At 40.1% G+C, this 22503-nt stretch overlaps 1 protein-coding gene across 2 annotated transcripts in view; it reads right to left on the bottom strand.

Annotated features, from left to right (window-relative positions):
• The window catches only part of LOC121374862, a 38918-nt gene that overhangs the window by 4023 nt on the left and 12392 nt on the right, over positions 1 to 22503 (bottom strand). The window contains exons 2-3 of one of the 2 annotated variants that reach the window (XM_041501969.1): positions 14889 to 15872; positions 5230 to 5406 (exon numbers count right to left, since the gene is read on the bottom strand). In XM_041501969.1, coding sequence (XP_041357903.1) covers positions 5230 to 5406; positions 14889 to 15872 — 1161 coding nt within the window. The remainder of the gene's footprint in view (positions 1 to 5229; positions 5407 to 14888; positions 15873 to 22503) is intronic. The other variant, XM_041501970.1, reaches the window with a different exon arrangement.

The following is a 22503-nucleotide window of genomic DNA, read 5'->3' as shown; positions in this document are numbered from 1 at the left end:
TATCGTTTTCGGAATCAACAGTTTAGTACGGACCACAACAGCTTGTCACGAAAGATCGTATCCGTGACTAACCCGGCGTCCTGATCCTTGACAGTGTGACCGGGACTTGAGACCGGGGATTACTACGATTAAATACGGGTAAGTACGGTTTAAGTGTGGTTTATTACGGATAAGAACGGATTATTACGTTCTTCTACGGATCATTAAGGATGTACTACGGTTGTTCGATTCCGTGATGACATGGACATGTTCAAAATTTTCACGGATATACAAGTACTACTACGATTGATCAGGAATTTAATACGAACCTCTACGGACCACAACGGATTGTCACGAATGATGCCGGATCGTATCTGTAGCTAACCCGGCGTCCTGATCCTTGACAGTGTGACCGGGGCTTAAATAGGACACACACTTCGACGTTGAAGGGATACTCTAACCCCCCCCCCCCCCCCACACACACACACATACACAAACACACGCCTCCGTTAAGTACGTCTTTGCATTTAAGAGGTTGAAGATTGGGAAATACATCGCCACCAATACATTAAAATTTGACTTTTTTTTAAAACAATAAATGTTGTTTAATAACAATGTGTTTGTTAGGAAACATTACATTTGGCCGAAACATATTTTTAATATCCTCAAACGTTTTGTTATTGGCTCCTAGCTCCTAGACAAAAGTTAAACTTGGTAATGTGGTAGTTCAAATATACTGTAGTTACTGTAGAACGAGAATTAAAGAACAAAGAGAAAGAGATGACATGGTTAATTGTCTTAACATATCCCGATATACACAATCAAAGAAATGAAAAACAATACAGAATTGCCAATTAAATTCTAAAAAAAATTCTTATAGTGTAGTATAGTAATTAAACTCACTAATAATTCCATTCATGATATACCCCATTTAAAAAACATTCTAAATTCTAAGAACAAACGTTTGTACTGTAGTAACGCAAATAAATAATAGGTTAAGTGTAACCAGCTTCATGGCAGACCTAAAGGAACATTTATAAACATTTACAGTTCTGCCACGCTTCAAGAGGCAACATTATTTATTTAATACTGATTAGGTAGATAATTCTACAACCTGTCAATATTGTGTAGCGTTACCCGTACACCTATATTCCATTAGGTTGTCCAGAAAGATAAATGTAGTGTAAACTCCTAAGATCAATACTAGTAGTTCTGTGAGATATCTTTAATCATAACCACACAATCCGACTACCTGGGATATGTCAAAGGAAGGAAATGTTTTATTTAACGATGCATTCACATTTTATTTACGGTTATATGGCGTCGGACATATGGTTACGGACCGCACAGATACTGAGAGAGGAAACACGCTGCCGCCACTTCATGAGTTTACTCTTTTCGATTAGCAGCATGGGATTTCTTATATGCACCATCCCACAGACAGGATAGCACGTACCACGGCCTTTGATATACCAGTTGTACTGCACTGCCTGGAACGAGAAATAGCCCAATGGGCCCACCAACGGGGATCGATCCCAGACCGACCGCGCATCAAGCGAGCGCTTTACGTCTCGCCCCATATATCAATGACAAAATGCTAGTGATACTGTATGCTTTATAACTGATGTGAGACTTTAATTAACAATCGTCTGTCTGTCTGTCTGTCTGTCTGTCTTTCTGTCTGTAATTTAGTTGGATATTAACCCTAGTGCGATATCAACGCCGAGATAAAGTAATAACCAACGATGCTATACCTCCGATGGTTGAAAACTCACGCCAACGTCTTAAGTCACAACAACAATACTTTTTTTTAACACTATTTTAAAACCGCTGACTTCAAGTTGCGGTTGTTTACAACCCTACTGTCAAAATTAATAATAAATGTCTGCTTCAACAGTAATCTAGGTATGAAAATCAAACAACCTTTCGAGCGCTCGGTCGTACCGGCGTCGCGTCACCTGTCTGGCCTTTTGATATATTATTACAGGTAAGTCGGACCCAGCCGATCAAAATGTGCTCTAACATGTGAACTAGATGCAAATACAATGACAGCCATTGTGCATGCTGTGGCATTACAAATGGAAAAACTGTGTACATCATTAAAAAAAATAAAAAATAAAGCGTCATTTGTAACAAAGTTAGATAAATTACTTGTAGTTGTTTGCAATGGGTTTGTCAGCCCCACATGGTGTCACCTTTAATTTGTTCCGAGTTATAAATATTTCAAAATAAATAGATATAGTTGCTTTCTGGGAGCAAAACGAAGCGAAAGAGGTGGTGAGAGATTCATGGGTTAAGTGGAAACCTGGCGCCAAGTAAACATGATACATTTAATTGCCTATTTATGGTGGGGCATTGGTTGGACCAGTAAATAGTTCCAGTACGAAGAATCGATCCTACGAGATATTGTACCTGAAGCGTGCACTCTGAACCAGCGAAAAGTGACTGGATGTAGTCCAGTAGAATGGCGTTAGCAAGAGGTTAGCTTCAATGTCCTCTGGTCAGGTCAGGTCATAGCCGCCATAGGGTTTAACGTGCACTTTCAGATCAAGCTGTTGTAGCGCACGCCTGTCATGGGCGTAGGTGTCGACTTTCACCGGCTCTAGCCGTATTCTGTTTATATGAACAGAAATACTGCTACGGGACGCCCCAGCTAGCATGAAGTGTGATGGGCCATAGGATCGACCAAACAGATGTATTCCCCATACTAACCAGTGTCCACGATTTGTCAATTAAAGGCTGTGCTATGTACTGTTCTGTCGATGGGAAAGTCCATATAAATGTTTTCTTACTGATTTTTGGTAGAAATCATCTATGTGACGATAGCGGGTTACCCTCTCACTCTAAATGAAGTATGAAAATAGCCATCCGTTAAATAAGAAGTAGTCTTAGTTTATAATGTGCAGGCGCGTGTGCAAGGGTGTGTGTGTGTGGGGGGGGGGGGGGGGGATTCAGGGGTCGAAACACCCCTGCTCCAAGTGAATTTTTTTAATATATTGTCCTGAGTAGCATGACTAGATCCCCATAAAAACTCCGCTCACAGACCCCCACCGGCCTCGGTGGTGTCGTGGTCAAGCCATCGGATATAAGGCTGGTAGGTACAAGGTTCGCAGCCCGGTACCGGCTCCCACCCACAGCGAGTTTTAACGACTCAATGGGTAGGTGTAAGACCACTACATCCTCTTCTCTCTCACTAACCGACTAACAACTAAACCACTGTCCTGGACAGACAGCCCAGATAGCCGAGATGTGTGTGTGTGTGTGTGTGTGTGTGTGTGTGTGTGCCCAGGTTAACGTGCTTGAACCGTAATTGGATATAAGCACGAAAATACGTTGAAATAAATGAAAATACAGACCCCCAGCACAATTTCCTGCACACGCGCCTGAAATTGTGCCGAGGTGTCGTTAACCAAATAATCATTTCCTTTGCCGTTTACCCACCGACTTATTTCCCCACACCACCATGCACACCATTTGATTTATAGCGGCACATAATTATAATTGAATCAAATTAGTAATTTGATTCGATTACGTTATACCGTTATTACTTCAATTATGGAGTTATATAATATCTCTCGTTTATCATCGATTATTTAACACAGCGTGGCCTCAGTACGATAAACTCCACATAATGTCGAGTTACCGTATACAATGTAAAACACGAATCTTACTTTAACAAAAACGAGTGTAGTTAGTTCGTTTTGCATAACGACATCACTAGAGGACTTGAGATTTATTAATCATCGGCTACTGAATGCCAAACCTTTTGTTATTCTGCAATATAGTCTTAGAGAAAAAACCCGCTACATTTTTACATTAGTAAATCATCCCACAGACAGGATAACACATACCACAGCCTTTGGTATATCAGTCGTGGTGCATTGTCCGGAAGAAGAAATAGCCCAGTGAGCACACCGACGTGGATCGATCTTAGACCGACTGGGCTACGTCACTCCCCAAAATGACATTAAGACGTACATATGAGGAATGTCAGGGCGTTTAGATGTTGAAGTTTAACATGAGAATATAAAATGATGCTGGATTAATTGGGTTGCTCATAGATCGGCGAGCCTGTACTGTGTAAATAGGCTGTACGACCAAACGAGATGTTCTGTCAACATGGGTTAATTAGGTAATCAGAAATAACTCAAACCGTGTGGCATGCAAGTTCGTACATCGATTCCGGGCACTAGTCTATATACAAGGGGAGGTGCGTGTGTGTTGGAGGGGGGTGGGGGAGTGGTCTAGCTAAGTCGGTAGCGTGCTCGTCTGAGGTGCATAGGTCGAAGGATCTAATCCCCTCGGTAGATCCATTCTATATTATTGTTTTTTCCCCCAGTTCCATCCTGTGTTTTACAATCATTCGAAACTCTTCGGCCACTCTACGAATCAGACATCGGACGTACTAGTATAATGCTAGGACAGACTATCAACTGGCACGACGGAGTTGGCCAAATAGACAGTGGCGTTGTAATTATCCCCACTCCCAACTTACGACGTGTTCGCTCAGATGAATAACTAATCGGTCGCGGGACTTGGCCAACTGCGTCGTGACAGTTGGTAGTCTGAGTCCTAGCATTATACTAGCATAACAATCGGCGAAATATAGAAGTCTCTGTTTACCCACCCTGTTCTAGAAAGTGGAGTATGAATTATTGAGCCTATTGTTCAAATACCAGTAATACGAATAGTAAGACAAAGATTTCTGTAAACATAATTTTAATATCTCTATTTGTTATTAAATGTAGCGGGTTTCCTCTGATGACTACGAGTCATAATTACCAAATGTTTGAAATCCAATAACCGATGATTAATTAATCAATGTGCTCTAGCGGTGTCGTTAAACAAAACAAACTTTATTTATTAGATTAAATAAGACTAAAGGCGACCCCACACGATACGAGTGCCTCGTACGATAATAGCAGATGACAAGACAAACTTTACGATTCCATCGGTTGCTGTTCTCGTACGAGACACTCGTATTGTGTTACGTAATTTGGTATATAGCTGCCACTGGTTATTCCAGAGAAGGCTAAAAATTACATCAATTATTAGGAATATATATAAAAAATGACTTGTCAGGGTTTTTTTCTTCAAAATTTGGTATGATTCATACACATTGTAAACGTGATATGCAGGTACCAAAATATAGCAAAGTACGTTTGTCAGTACCGGGGCTCTTTAAGGCGCAGATGAAAGATACAGGCTACAGTGTTCCAGAAAGCTTTAAATTGTTGAAACGATAATTACCAGGACATGCTTTGTGACATTCACGCCACTGCACAGTCTGCCCAGAGCAGAACCGCCCACCGTGCAGGGGGTAGGGACTGTCGCACATTCGAAACCGACTTCTCTTCCCCTTCCCGCACGTGACCGTGCACTCCGACCACATAGACCAACTGCTCCACCCGCCATCTATTGGTAGCACTGTAAAAGAGAAAATTTAGCCAATCAAATTAATTCTCGTATAATGAATGACCAATCCACTGGATTGTTATATAGGAGCATAAATTACATATGGTAAAAATGACATATGGATGAAAGCACGAAAATAAATGTATATATTATGAATGAAAAATGTATAAGTAATACTATAAATATTATTTTAGTGTTTTAGTCTATATTGATACATTTCAAGGTACTCGATAAGTTAAAATAAAAACACAGGAATAATAGAGCAGTTGCGATTATCAACGCGAACTGAAATGTTGAAAACCTGAAATGCGTTTCATTTCATAAATCAAATTTGTGAGCTCCATATTTTTGGTATAGCCAAAATTAGGGCCAATCACATTTGGGGACGGGACAACCACACTGTGTTGCAAGAAAATATAAAAAGGTGATGAACAATATATATATATTTTTTGGGGGTGGGTGGGAGGTGGGGGGTGGGATGGGTGTGGGGGTCGGGTTGGTGGCTAGTGCTCCATATACATGTAAGAAATAAATGTTTTATTTAACGACGCACTCAACATATGTTTTATATGTGGTCATATGGCGTGGGATTTATGGTGAAGGACTGCACACTGATAATCTGAGGAAACCGCTATCGCCACGATATGGGCAACTCGTTTCCAATTAACAGCTTGAGGTCTTTTACATCCAGCATTCCACTGATAGGATAGTACATACCACGTCCTTTGTTACACCAGGCGATCATTGATCGATCCTAGACTGAACAGTCACTAGACCAGAACTATTCCATTGCGCTACATGACGCCCCCTCCCCATGTACATGTTACAAGTTGATATAAAGGTGTAAAGAAACATTCTGCATGTTGTATATAGCGGTGTATTTAATTGGCATTTATATGATACTACGTATATGACATTTCTATGTTTATGTCAATCTTAAATTATTTGAAGAATCTCATGAATGTGAACCGAGCGGGTAATGTAATTGTTTTGACAATAATGACAAGTGCAGCTATCATAAGAGACACACTTGTATCGCACCAAAGGCAACTACGACTGGAGCTCGCGTACTTGTTGCGTAGCATACCAGTACACGAACGACGGGCAGTCAAAAAGTTCGTAAAACTAGATACCAAAGTTTGGTACACCATCATATGTTTGAAGTTTTCTGAAAGATTTTTCTGTCATACAACTGTCCTATTAATAACATCGCTCTTCTTGTTTGTATATTTACATAGTTATGCTGAACGAATATGGTAACCCTCCCTCCAGAAACCGTACATTTTACCAGATATTGAACACCGGTTTGTAGGTGATGAAACTCTAAAGGCTGCAAGAATGGTGGCTGATGAGCAACAAGGAAAGTTCTATTTTGCTGGCACCAGTCGCTTGAAGAATAATTTGACCAAATGTATTCAGGTCAAGGATGATCATATTGAACTTTTGTCAGGACCTGATTCTGCGAATCTTTTGATTGCACCTCGTACACGAATAAGTTGGAGATCGCGACATCCCTATTAAACTATCTTACACTGTAAATAAAGTTTTTCAAAAGTTTCAAGCATTTTGTTTAATGCTGTTCTGATTCTGTGTTTGTGCTTGCGCGCGTGTGCATGCGTGTCTCTGAGTGTGTTGAGTGGGTGGGTGGGTGAGTGAGTGGGTAATTGTGTATATTTTGGTACCACTGAGCAAATGTAACAGATACTTAGATTCTCACAATTAAAAAACACCAACCCCCAAAAACCAGCAACAAAAAAGAAAAACAACAAAAACAACAATGACAACAAAACCCCCCGCAAAACAACCCAACAACACACAACTACACTACACAGTAAACAATTAAAACCAAACAACAAACACGTGAGCAGAAAACACAAAGGAGTGGATTTGGGAGCAACACCGTTTGTACCTAGATTCCATACACACAACTGGTGCACCTAAAATTACTATTAAACACCGAACTATTTGTAAATCAACTATCCAAAAACTACAGTAGACACCCAAGACTGAAAAAGAGGAAACAAATTGTGTATAAAACAAATATGAAAAGAAGCACAACGAACTGGTCAGACGCTATGTATCACAGCTGATCATATGAAATTCAAAACGTTGTGTCCATGGGTTAACGGTTAAGACAGGGAGGTGTTAGGTTCGCATCCCAGCACCAGCTACCACCTATAGTCAACACCATGCTCGGCGGAGAGATAGTTGTCATGCAACCACACTGACTTCTCTCTTTCGGCAATCATTAACCACTGTCCTTGACAAACATCCACAAATAGCTGTGTACACAATAGTTGTCATTAGGTTTTTTTTATTTTTATTGTACATACTTATATCATTTAACTATATTTGTCTCCGTTAATTCCATAAGGAATCGCTTATGTTCTTTTATGTATGTTTTATTGAGTGTATATGTGATGTACATACGATGAGACGTTAATAAATTACTTGGATGTCTGTCTTATATGTCTATGTTCAGGACAGGAATCTTAATTTGATATAAGCACGAAAGTAACCTAAAAACAAAATTGCACAATTTATATGTTTAGTCAAATGCATACTGCAGACATCCTTATTCGTTTACACCACCCATTAGTTTTACTAATAATATAATCATTACTATTTTTTAAAAACCAGAATGATTGTTTAATTTTGTTTCTCAAAATTGAATATTCACATTTCGTGGGAGAAAAATCGTTCTCATAAAACGAGTTAATACCTTGTTCCATATTCCAACGATTTTCATTATACCCAATGGATGTTACACATAGTTCAAAACTAAAACATTTGATATCGCGCCGATTTCCCAGAATCTGTCTCCAGACATCAATATTTAACGCACACGGTTAGCTGCACGGGGTGCTTAATATCACGATTTGGCGCAAATGACCAGACGTCAACTGAATAGATTCATTGACGTGAGCGTGCTTTCCGTCAAACGTCCATTAATACCTGGAATTACTTTGGTGGAAAGAGTGTCTCGACCCGTAAGTGATGGATGATGCTAACCTAGGGGAACTGTTGCACAATGTCATCTTACTGACGCGGATTAATTGATCTCATAACCATCACCATTAGACCAGGGGCCTAATTCACAAAGATCTCTTAGGCTCTGCTAGACAACAAAGCATCCTCTTTGCAAGTCTTTTAGCACTGCACTGCGAGATCGCAAAGTTGCGAGAGTTTAGTGCATTAGGCCCCAGGTTTTCGTATTACGTTGCTGTTGACCTTTAGGGTGGTGTAGCTACCAGATGTGGACCAGGCGAGGAGCCAAGTGGGGTGTTCATAGTGCGCAGACTCTCTCCAAACAAACTTAGTAGTCTTATTGATCACATATTACAGACATTTAAGATGTACAAACATTGTGTGTCGTGACAAAAAGTTGGTAAATCCCTAGCGATAGTTGAGTAGTTTATATAATGTATGGGTTTTTTTTAAGTTACACCCTGTTCTTTGAAAAATCCAAAATCTGTTCCTGGATATGGGTGAGGGGCTTAGGAGGGATGTGGAGGCTTAGTCTTCATAATGACAAGAATCGTAAAATCTTACTTCATAAAGTTCAAGCACGCTAACCATAAGCCAGTTCTGCCTGTCTACAGCTGAGATTATTGGATTTGAAAATAAAATCTACAGGACAGGACAGGACTAAGTTTTAACGTGTACATTCAGAGCAAGCTGTTGTAGCGCACGCCTGTCCTGGCCTCAGCCGGTTCCTTCGTCCAGGACAGGAAAGGGTTGGGGTGGGTGAAGGAGGGACCGCCTGCACTGGCAGGTGCAAGGGAGCACCAGCAGTCCAACCGTAGTCGGTAACAGGCGGGGGGGGGGGGGGGGGGGGCGTATCTACCAATGACAATGACAAAGAGATTTACGTGCACATTCAGAGCATGCTGTTGTAGCACACGCCTATCCTGGCCACAGGGACCGGCCTTGGCCGGTTCTCTCTGTCCAGGACAGGACCGGATCTACCATAAAACAGGGTACAATATATTTTTCTACACTTTCTTCAGGCAACGGTGTGTGCGTGTGTGAGACATATCTCCTATTTAATTAGCTTTACTGGCCTTCGTTCTTCCATTGAAACTGCCATATTATATATCAACAGACTTTATTTGCTTCCTTATAATTAAATGGTTTTGGTTGTTCACCCTACCCTACACACCCCTCTAACTACAATGCACGCCAGTTCCAAAAGTATAATGATAATGCTCAGCATCCTTCTCTGCATATCGGTTATCAAAACTAATAGGCAACAATCTGACTGCAACATATCATTTTGCCATTAACTTCCTCATTAAAACGTTTAGAGGCTGATCCTCCAAGCATCTGAGCTCATTAGTGTTCACATGCTGAAATACAATACACGCACAGCGTTGATTTGTGAAATAAACGTAGTCCCAAACCCCGGTTCCGAAGTATTCTTTAGTAAGAAGGCAGGATATGACTCTTAATTTTGGACATGATCATAAACCTGTTGAAAACTGTAGCTCAGTGGTACTTTGACCAAAATGTTCAAAGAAAATTCTTAGTGCATGACGCAAAATTATAGCGTCCATTGAGGGCTAGTGTTTGTTTTGGGGTTTTTATCCTTTTTTCTCTGTTTTTCTTTTATTTGTTTGTTTTTTGTCATGGCTTACCCGACAGTCAATAACCCTTCCGTACAACTTGTCAGGTGTATTCTGCAGGCCTGGAGCCAGTCTTAATAAGATTAGTAGTATGGCACCTTCATTTATTATATAGGCTCAACATAAAACATTTTAAGAAACAACATGTAATGTTTGTGATATATTTGCCAATCGTGACTTGCCATTTTGACCCCTAAAACTATTTTTGGGGATGGGAGGGGTAGACAAAAATAAAGCTATCATTAAATGTAATACCTCATTGGAAAGGTATTTTCAATCTGAAAACAGTCACAGTGGTTTTGTTTGATAATTCATTATTTAAAAAATCAATGTATTTATCACAACCTCTATCTATATATCTATACAAAAATGTTTGCCGCTTCGTGAAATATAAACAGCCACCACTGTCATAACTGCCTACTTTTTGACAGGTATTCTCTTGCTTACAAAGATAATGAAACACCGTGCGTTTTACACTGCAGTAACGTGCAATCAGTTTACTGTGTCTGAAGTCTATCAAGCGTTACGTGTCTACCCTGTGAACGCTGTCTGCAATTTCAAAGTGAAAACAGTAGACCACAGAACAGAACGCAGCTTTATTTTAACTCCGATCACATAAAATGATACATGGGTAAATAGCTACCACACAAGGTAGGCCTATACAGTTCAGTGTATGGGTCATAGGATCGAAGGAAGGGGATGGTTTATTTAACGACGAACTCAACACATTTGATTTACGGCTATATGGAAAGAAAAAGAATGAAATGTTTTATTTAACGACGGACTCAACACATTTTATTTACGGTTATATGGCATCAAACATATGGTGAAGGACCATACAGATAATGAGAGAGGATACCCGCTGTCGCCACTTCATGGGTTACTCTTTTCGATTAGCAGCAAGGGATCTTTTATATGCATCATCCCACAGGCAGGGTAGTACATACCACGGTATTTGATATACCAGTCGTGGTGCACTGGCTGGAACGAGAAATAGCTCAATTGGCTCACCGACGGGGATCGATCCCACACCGACCGCGCATCGAGCGAGCGCTATACCACTGGGCTACGTCTCGTCCACAGGTCGTAGGATCAGTCCCGCTCAACCAATTCACAAGATTCTACGGGCCATGCTTGGGGAGGAAGACTACAAGAGTTTCACCAAAGGAAACGATCTGCCTATAATCCTCCCCAACTCCAAGGCTTCAACACCAGCATCTCTGTATACTACACGTCAACGTTTTCGACAACCTTTTCCTCCAGATGTAGGGCTCGCTTCAAAATTTTATGATTTTTTTTTTGTAAATAGTCCAACACACTTTACTTTGGCAGCCCGTCAAATTCGCTCAAATCACCTGAATTTGTTTTGGTCAAGCAATCAAAATTTCGTTTTAGCTTTAAAATTTATACAAGAATAGCATTTTAAAATGACTTGGTATTATAAATTCCGCCCACTTCAGACTTACTCCCTGCCTCCCTTCTTCTGTCCTGGACTTAGTCACAGGCATATCCAGAAACTGAGCCCAGGGTGGACCTGCCTGAACCATGTATAGATATAGGCACGTTAATAAAGTTACTCATACTCAAACCAGTTATTTCCCCCTTCCAGTTACTCCTTGACGATTGGAGCCTCAAATGACGTGGTAAGTTGTTAATTGTTTTAACATTCCAGATCAAGTTTCACCGTTACTGTCTGTTAGACACCTAATAACATGTAGCTGGACTATCAACTAGCCCTTTCCTTGTGAACATCAGTAGGCTGTTGTTAATCTTGTTATACAAGCTGCCTTATTTCCGCAAATAATATCATAAACGGGTTCTTGCATCCATTTTAATTCCAACAGGGGCGGGACGTAGCCCAGTGGTAAAGTGTTCGCTTGATGCGCGGTCGGTCTGGGATCGATCCCCGTCGGTGGGCCCATTGGGCTATTTCTCGCTCCAGCCAATGCATCACGACTGGTATTATCAAAGGCCGTGGTATGTGCTATCCTGTCTATGGGATGAAGATAGAAAAGATCCCTTGCTGCTAATCGAAAAGAGTAGTCCATGAAGTGGTGACAGCGGGTTTTCTCGCTCAATATCTGTGTGGTCCTTAACCATATGTCCGACGCCATATAACCGTAAATTAAAAAAATGTGTAGAGTGCGTCGTTAAATAAAACATTTCCTTCCTTCCTTTAATTCCAAACCGTGTTCCGACAATCGGGAGTTTTTGCCCATTAACCACATACCTTAACATTGTCGCATATTAGATTCTATTTGGTATAGTTCAACCTTACGTTTTTTGTACTAATCGAGTGTGCTCACAACACCAAAGAATGTATTATTATTTTAACTCCGAAAGGTATTTATTGACTTTGTGGTCCTTTGAGGATTTCAATATTGTGATCACTATACGAAGCGTCAGACAACGAATAAAATATAAAAAGAAGCCCATGTCAGCAGGGATTTTATAAGCTACACGGTAAACAGGACTTGAACAATGATAATAACAAAAGTAGTTAACGAGTAATGACAAAAAGAAAAAAATCATCATGCTTCGGTGCAATTAGATGAAGCCAATTCAAATAAAAAAAAGTAAAGTTTGTTTTATTTAACGACGCCACTAATTACACCAAATACCATAATAATACTATGTGTAAATCTGGATGACGGGTTGGATATAAAAATCAATTTCTGCTAACGCTAGATAGACCGGTCTCGGTGGTGTAGCGGTTAACCCATCGGACTTAATGCTAGTGGGTACCGGCACCCAGAGCGAGTTTTAACGACTCAGTGGGTCGGTGTAAAGCCACTACACCGACTTCTTTCGCACAAACCACTACAAATGCAACTGACCGCTGACGCCCTGTCCTGGACAGACAGGCCAGATAGCTGAGGTGTGTGGCCAGGACAGCGTGCTTGAACCTTAATTGGATATAAGCACAAAAATAAGTTTAAATGAAAATCTGGTAGACCGGCCTCGATGGTGCAGTGGTTAAGGCTGGTAGGAACTGCGTTCGCAGCCCGGTACCGCCTCCCACCCAGAGGGAGTTTAACGACATAATGGGTAGGTGTAAGCCTACTACACCGACTTATCTCTCTCTCTCTCTCTCTCTCTCTCTCTCTCTCTCTCTCTCTCTCTCTCTCTCTCTCTCTCTCCCTCCTGTACAGCCAGATAACTGAAGTATGTGCCAAGGACAGCGTGCTTGAACCTTAATTGGATATAAGCACGGAATTAAGTGCATGTACAAGTCAGAGACTATGCCCACTACAGGCGTGCTTGAAAAACATTCTAATGAAAGCAAGCCACATGATTTCCCATACCATCTGTTGAGAGGCCAATGGGTGAGAATGAGAGAGAAAATAACTATTTGTTGAAAGGCACCCTAGCACATTTCAAACTATGGCTATTTGAAGTTTGACCCGACCGATCCCCAGCACATGCGCCTGCGACACTTATTCTAGATAGTACGAGATAATATTAGATTCCGCCACATAGACTACTGCTACCGATCAACAGCAAAAGGTCTTTTATATGCAGTTTCCCGTAGATGACAATATATAAACCTTGCATCCGTGGTTTAGAATGTACTGAGTTGTCGTAAAACGAATATGGGATGGGATTTAGTTCAGTCGGTTGAGCGCTCGCCTGATCTGAGGTATTTGCGTCGCAGGATCAAACCACATTAGTGGATCTATTCAATTGATTGAGGGTTTTCCTCATTCCAACCAGTGCACCACAACTGGTCAAAGGCCGTGGTATGTGCTTTCCTGTTTGTGGGAAAATGCATATATCCCTTGCTGCTAATGGAAAAATGTAGTGGGTTTACCAAGGGCCGCATTTACAGTCTGTTTATATCTTACACGCGTGTAAGTACATACATTTAAAATGTTTAGAGACCTGTGTTTAAGAAAATCAAGCTGCGTAAATTCAGCCCCAGTAGCCGATGATTAATTAATCAATGTGCTCTAGTTAAACAAAACAAACTGTAACTCTTAAAACGAATATTCCTTTCTTCCTCTTGATATTTTACAAAAAAAGACAACAGAAATAATAAACACCAAAAACCACAACATTTACTATGCGATTCTAAAATGTACGTAGAGCCTAAAGGGTACTAGTGGGAGGTATGCAAGCAAAATCATAGAAAAACAATATTTCAACTACGTTAAATGATATTTAAAACAAGAAAAGTTAATTCAATTCACAAACAATACTTAATAAAAACTTACCAATAAAATCAAATATTTCCAATGAGCAGTATTGAATGAAATAGTAGATTATTACTGAGTGTTATATAAGCTATTAACATCACATGATTATAGTTACTAAAACACTAAAGAAACAATTGTTAAACATACCATGTGACATTAAAAAATAACACACTAGAAAGGTAACATGTCGTAGTCTAGAGGCTTCGTTGATTAAAACACGTTTCATGTTACCACAAACACATAAATAAAATGTGAATTTTTTTAGCGATAATTATTTATGAAACACGCATGGGTGCATTGATTGATTGATACACATACACACATACATAGATACATACACATACATACATTAATACATACATACATGCACACACACACGCACACACATGCGCGTGTGCAGGAATTTATGCAAGGTGGGGGTCTAAACTGGCGAGCGAAGTTTGTAGTGTTGAGTAATTCTCCTGCAAAAATGTATATTGAAAAAAAAAAATATTTGCTTGAGCAGAGGGAGGGGGTTTTGACCTCCACCCTCACCCACCACCAACACCTGAACACGCGCCTGCATTCATACATACACACATATGCATAGATATTTTGGTTAAAACAACTCTTTGATCCGATATTTTAGTACATATGGGTCATTAACATAATATATGAATATACATATGCAAACCTGAGTCGGGGTGAGCTGATAAGCAAAGTTGCTTCTGTTCCTCCACGGCTCCATTCCGTGCCATGCTGACGTAAACAAAACAGAACCCGGCTGAAGTATCATTAAACATATCACATTGCGGAGTCACCGACGTCATATCCGGATCCGCGAAATATTCCGTGATATATTTCCGGTATAATGGCGCCGCCATTGACCCATTAGAGATCCTCTTTAGCTCGTAAACTCGAATTCGATCCATCAACGTCACATCCATCTTTGCACACGACGGTTGCGTGTAAAATACTGTAACATGGTCATGGCAAGGAAAAATACTTTCCGTGCGAATACTCAGAGTGTATCGTTTACTCCACACCACGTGCATTATATTACTCATAGAAACTGTAGATGAAGACAGCGCCGACCTTAACACTGCTTGGTACACCCCGTTCAAGTCGAACAAGATACACGGGAACCTAAACTCAGACAGCGTTTTCGAGATATCCGTATAATTTATCGTCTGCGTGAGATAGGACTCTGATTTTAGAATAAAACCAGTTGTGATATTTTTCCTTTGAAAATATAAATCGATCTGCATTTCTGTATCATGAAGTTTTGATTCGCATTTAGCCTGAGACGTAACTTGAAGGTTGACAGGTGACGTCAGTGCGAAGAGGCGTTCTGGGAGGAACAGGCGGAACTGTGGCCACCGAACGTCCATGAACGATTCTGTCAAAACTTGACCGAGGTTGTGTTCGTACATCCGGAACACATATCGTCCGGCTTTTTCTATGATGCCACAGGAAAAGGTTCCAGTCCGAACTCCTAGCGGAACCCTCTGGGTTTGAATTTCTTCGTCTTCCCCATTTGTGACCACGAACATGAGTCTGATGAATGCGTTTGGGTAGGTCTGATTCGCCGGTATCTCGTACTGCATGACAATATCTCCGGAGAAAACGACGTAAGTTCTGGGAACGATCACTTTGCAAAGGTTGTAGCAAGGATTTTCTGGAAAAAAGAAGAAATATCGATTTAAAAAAAAAGGTCAAATCAAGAATTTCTATAAAAGAAGTTACAGATCTCCAGTAACGAAAAAGGAAATCAAAGTAATATTAACTTTTCCCCACACCTTTAAAACCACGACTATTTACGTCTCTAATCTGTAATAGACATTTGAACTAGAAAGTGAGGAAAGAAAGCCACTGCCTCCATGCACGCTGCATATACAGAGTAGAAGCAAATGTGAATCACACAATCATGACATTTTTAAAATCGTATCTCTGCACAAGGCATACAAGGATATTACATAACGATATCAGGTCTTTTTGTTTACTCTGCATAGGCATCGAACTCGTGGGTGGGCTGGAAGGGCACTTCCCCACCAACTCTGAAGATAGTAACCCCCCCCCCCCACCCCCCACCACCGTTGGGACGTGACTTAATATGCAACTGGACCCTCTAGTTGCTGGCATCTTCTGATGCACATGGCGATTTAAACCAATTAACACAATTTCGACATGCAATAAACACTAATAAACAACGTGTTAGAGTATCGTCCAGCAATCGTCCGCTCTCTTTGCTAGAACACTAAATAGAACATTAATAGATCAATCACGTGTAGAACGAGTAGACTTGAGATAGCCGAAAACTTAAACCTCCATTCAGCTGAGGAAAGGAGCGAGTAGGGCCTAATGGGACGATTAATCTCCGTTCATTCTAATGTTTGCCAAATCATAACAATCAAATTAATAATTAAATCTAATATGATGTTTTCAGTTCTGAATGGTAATGTTTGCTACATAACATTCCTTCTGCTCCAGTATTCTAAATATTTGAATGCATATTTATTTCACCTATGTCGTGAACACCAACTGATTGTTCTTGACGTTGCACAACTGGTGCAGTGCAGACTGAGCCAATCGACGAATGCCCTTAACAGTTTTACAACCTGTTATCGAATGATTTTAACTAAACCCTGTTACCCAACACATATAACTTTATATTAATAATTTATGTCAGAATATGGTAAAACACGAGCTACACGTATCAGTATCGATATCTTGATGCAATCCACTTAAGCTTGAATAACACCACCGGAAAAAAGCCATTCGTGAAAGATGACGTCATGGATTTACAAATTCGGGCTGTTGCGCGGCAGTCAGTCATGATGATGGGCATGTTTGAACAGATTATCTTCGGCGTGATCAAGAATGTAACTGATACAGCGTCGTGTTCCAAACACGGACAACATGCCGTGTTTATCAGCTTGTAGCGCATCGTAATATCGAAAACCTGTCACAATTTCCTTTTGAACATGGTCGTCTGCAAACTGATTAGATATTCGCATGGTGCCCCCACTGGCGATGGATAGCTGTACAAATAACACACCACAGCACAAAAATAGGTTTATGAGGTGGCGGGGGGAGTATATTGCAATGACGATGTTGTTAACACAGTTTTATACAAACGAGCACACAGGTGTGTGTGAATTGAGAGAGGTTCGTTTACAAATATATCCAATATCAAATGTCTCATTCGTCATGCATTTGAGGTATTATTAATAGAAACGTTTCAAGTGGCATCTCGGAATATGCATAGAAACTAATTTTTTTTTAAACTATTACATCTTTATGTCCTGAATGAAATGATGTTAACTTATCACGATCTCTAGCAAGTGACAAATGAAAACTGTTTTCGAGAAACAAGATTGTTAACTGAAATTATGTAAATCGCCCTGCACTTTATTCTTAGTGGTGCTATAACATTTAGTTTTACCACAAATAATTTTTCATAATCCAAGTACTAGGCTGCCAGAGTTCTAACATTTAAAAACACAAAGTGTCAATTGGCAGAATTCGAACCTACTTCACTAATTCGCTTGGCATTTAACAGCCCGCGACCGTAACCACTTGGCCAAGCAGGTCTTCCACAAGGTTCATTAAAGAAAGAAAGAAAAAAAGAGTTTTATTTAACGACGCACTCAACACATTGTATTTACGGTTATATGGCGTCAGCCATATGGTTAAAGACCACACAGATATTGAGAGATGAAAACCGATGTCGCCACTTCATGGGCTACTCTTTTCGATTAGCAGCAAGGGATCTTTTATATGCACCATCCCACAGACAGGGTAGTACATACTACGGTCTTCGGTATACCAGTCGTGGTGCACTGGCTGGAACGAGAAATAGTCCAATGGGTCCACCGACGGGGATCGATCCCACACCGACCGCGCATCGAGCGATCGCTGTACCACTGGGCTACGTCTCGCCCCCACGAGGTTTATTATGAAAATCATACCAGCAGTTATATAGCTGTGGCTCATTACGACTGTAACGAATATTGATGCTCTGCTGTAGATTGAATAAAAACTGCAATTATTTGCTCCATTATAGATATAAACCTATTATTACTCATAGAGATTAATAATCGGGATTCGATTTTTTAACGTTAAAACGCAGTTTTCCTGGAGAATGGGTACACTGGAAACTACCCGTACTGACTATATAAGCAACAGCCCAGACTTTGGTTACAGTTTTAAACTGATGATGACGACGACGATGCCGATGATTATTCGTAGATTATGAGCAAAACGACGATGTAGAGAAATTTATATTAAAACAATCTATTTAAGTTCAAATGCGTTGTCCTTGGCATGCACTAAAGGCAAAGGCACACGATACGAGTGCGTCGTACAAGAACAGTCGATTGTGGCAAGACAACACTACGATATTATCGGTTGCTATGCAATCGGCTATTCTTATACGAGACATTCGTACCGTGTGGCGTCGACTTTAGCTGACTATGCACGTTGCCCAGGCCAGCTTCGTAAAAGTGTAAGATAGGTTACCAGTTTCGGGTACATAGGCTGTAGCAAGAAATAGTTAAGATGCATTTTGCCACAGACGTGGTTTTTACACTGTTAAACACGTATCGTCATTTATTATATCTGTCTCCCCGTCGGCCATTGGGCTATTTCTCATTCTAGCCAATACACCATAACTGGTATATCAAAGGCAGTGGTATGTGCTATCCTGTCTGTGAGTTGTGCATATAAAATATCACTTGCTACTAATGGAAAAATGTAATAGGTTTCCTCTCTAAGACTATATGTCAAAATTACCAAATGTTTGACATCATATAGCCGACGATTAATAAATCAATGTGCTCTAGTGGTATTGTTAAACAAAACAAACTTTACTTTTTATATTTCTCACTGAACACACGTAACCAATTCAATTTCTTACCGCACACATTTTCATTTACCCCCTTGCTCTCATTCCGATAGTATTATATATTAAGCACTTGCTTGACAAATGAAGTATAAATTAAGTTTATCTGGCAGCAATGTCGTTCCATGCTATGACACCGCTACTGGAAGCCTTGTTATTACCACGCGTTTAGCAAGACCAATTACATTAGAGAAAATGAAGCCAGGCGATTCCGCATATCTTGTGACAGTATTCATTAAAATAGAATGTAATTTATAGCAAATGTCAACAATAGCTAGGATGTCTATAAATTAGAAATGTACTGGTACTCTGCTTAGAGACTGGGATGGGTATTTTATGGTCTAAATTGTTGCGCTTTTCCTCAACTGTAATTGTTTTGTAAACATGCCTCTGGGAATAGAATAAAAAAAACCCAGATTAAAGCGTAATATAAGATAGATCTTGTTCTCATCAAATAAAATTAGTAGTTAAATAAGTTTAATAACAAATGTTCTCTTAAGTTTAGGCTAGTCTATTGGTGTAGGGAGATGACAGTTACTGGAATGGTTAGCTATATATATTAAAGTTTATATTTAACAGGGTCAGAACTGCCCTCATGCTCTCCACTGCTACCGATGCCCATGTAGTCATATGTATTTAACATTAAAACCCCCACCCTCCCCCTCACCCCAAAACAACACACACAAAAAAACCCAAAAAAACCAAAAAAAAACCACAAACCCCCCGCACTCCTATTTATAACTGTTTATAGTACTACGCAGTTATGACTTATAAGGAAAGGAGACTGGTTCCCATCCTGCCACATTTGTTTAGCCAGACAATCCGTTTATCGAACGTTTCGTTAAAACGTTAACATTGCGCTCTCGCGTCGGCTGTACGCAGGCTGGTCTCCCCTTTAACTCGTACAAGTCATATTCGAACACTGGAGGAGGCAGGGGACGGGGGACAGAGGGCACTGGCTCTCCAACTAAAACAATGCTCCCCAGCTGAACATCAAATTAATATTTAGTCACATGCAGAATAGCACGGTTCACGGTGATATACCAGTCGTAGGAAACTGACCACAAAAGGCGTCCGCCAAAGGGATTCAATTCCACGGCCAGGGCTTCTAGAATTTTATAAAAAATTCACTAGCCATGGGATCATTAATTTTTAAAATGTACTAGCCATGATTAAAAATTCACTAGCCCTACTTTAAATAAATACAATTTTACTAATAGTAATAATCCGATATGTCACCTAAAGAGGGAGATTGAGCTTACAAATCCTCAGATTGGGGTGGAAAGAGGGGTCAGGATATTCACATTTACGAAATATGTAAATGCAGCATTTGACAAGGTTTTGTTTCCCCTTAGCCGTCGGGCTATTTACAGTAATTATTTACTAGCCCAACACTGAATATCACTAGCCATGGGAGTGGGGCTACCATAATCTAGAAGCCCTGATGGCCAAAACATCTCAGGCGAGCATCCTACGGATTGTACTATATAGCTGTCCCCCAGTTGCTGTCATACGTAACAGGAACACAGCGCTTGTGAAATCCCGTAAAGAGGACAAAGAACCCGTTGTTACTTATCACACCTAATACAAGTGTCACCAATGTCAACGCATGTGTCTTACAACTTGTCCTTTATTACCAATTCAGTTAACCACACTGGAACAAGGTGATTGTGAAATCCCCGCAAAGTGGACAAAGGACGTATCGTTATATTGATCGCACCCCATTATCTAATATTTGTGTCACCAAGTAAAATCATTTGTCCTGCAAACGTTCCTTTATTGTTTACTCGGTGATATTAATATTATTTCGGGAAACATAACGCCACCCCAGACCTTTCTTTCATGGGACCGGACACCATGGAGCCTCTTTTAAATACACACGCAATGCTGACCACCGTGGTATACGGCAAACAACATTCTTCAACCGTCGTGTCTCCTTTCTTAACCTGCGATAAAGACCAAACAAACCATTAAATGCCAAAAATTTAGACGTGGCTCCACTCAATCTTGTGTTCACTGTTCACTGTTCAGTCCCGAGTCCATTATTGCTGACCCACACAATGGGCCTGATAACAGGAAACAGGACACAATTTGCGACCAATTATCCCATGTCTGTTGCGCCAACACAATAGCCACGACGTGCACCAACCAATGAACTGTTTGCACGTCTGGCCACAGAGGTGGTGTGGGATAAATAAGCCATTACAATGTGATTCCACAATTACTGGGGCATTCGACTAGTTACGAAAGGCGATCAGTTCACGTATTTATTGATTTAAGCGGCTATAAACTGCACTGGATGGCTCCCGGCTCAAGGATTGTCATTAGTTTTCGTATCCTTTGTCCGTGGCTGTTTGTTGCAGAAACTCTACAAAAGCACGTGTATTAATTCATTCATCAATGTTGACTCACCCATCCGTGAACTTTTATGCTGCTGATTATTCTTGGTGGTATTATAGATTATCTCTCAAGCTGCTGTTATTATTAACAATTCAGAGTTTTAAAACCAGGAGATTTTTTCAAGTACTAACATGCATCTCAGAAAGGTCAAAGTGACACGCCGCTATGCTATTAATAAAATTTTTTTTACTTCATCCCTACCCTTAATAACAATGTACATATTTCATGCTGAAAATATTGTATATAAACTATCTAAACCAATATTAATTTAAGAATGAGCCCTGTGAAATATATTCAATTATGTAAGCTATAAATGAAAGAAAATTACATATATATATATATACATATATATTTGATAGAGTTATCAGATGTCTTAATATTATACGAGTAATGCAGCTATAAATATATATTTAATTAATTAAAAACTTTCACATCTACATCGGTCTTTTTATGTGTGTTTGAAAACTGTACCGTTGTGTGTGTGTGTGTGTGTGTGTGTGTGTGTGTGTGTGCGCGCGCGCTTATTTCCGTCCGTGTTTATATATATATTCTATAAACCTTCGTAATAAACCTAAAAAATCTAATGTAAAATTAAACATTTCAGATCAGCTATTATGTCCATTTGGCACAGAACTGAAACATATACAATTCCAAATGCAATACCGATTCCGTAGTTTCGATTGCTTTTACAAATGCCGCCTCTTCGCGAATTTTGTTTCCATTTTTCCAGTTTGTTTCATTTATGTCCTTTAAATAAAAAGCATCTAATAAAACAGGCAGCGTTTATTCTCGCTATCACTAACATGCACATTTGAAACCATCCCTGATTTGACACTCCCCCAAATCTTGTCTCCCAAATGTCACTTAGTCATGTCGTGAAAGTGAAGCCTTTGTCATTACCTTACCTTCCCTTGTACATCGATCGGAGTTCCTGCATTTGAGCCTCGTACTTGCAATCGATAGGGAAATTACTTCTTTTCGTGTATTAAAGACAGGGAGGCGGTAA

The sequence above is a fragment of the Gigantopelta aegis genome, chromosome 6, assembly GCF_016097555.1.
Source record: "Gigantopelta aegis isolate Gae_Host chromosome 6, Gae_host_genome, whole genome shotgun sequence".
NCBI lineage: Eukaryota > Metazoa > Mollusca > Gastropoda > Neomphalida > Peltospiridae > Gigantopelta > Gigantopelta aegis.
This window is presented reverse-complemented; position numbering and strand designations above follow the sequence as displayed.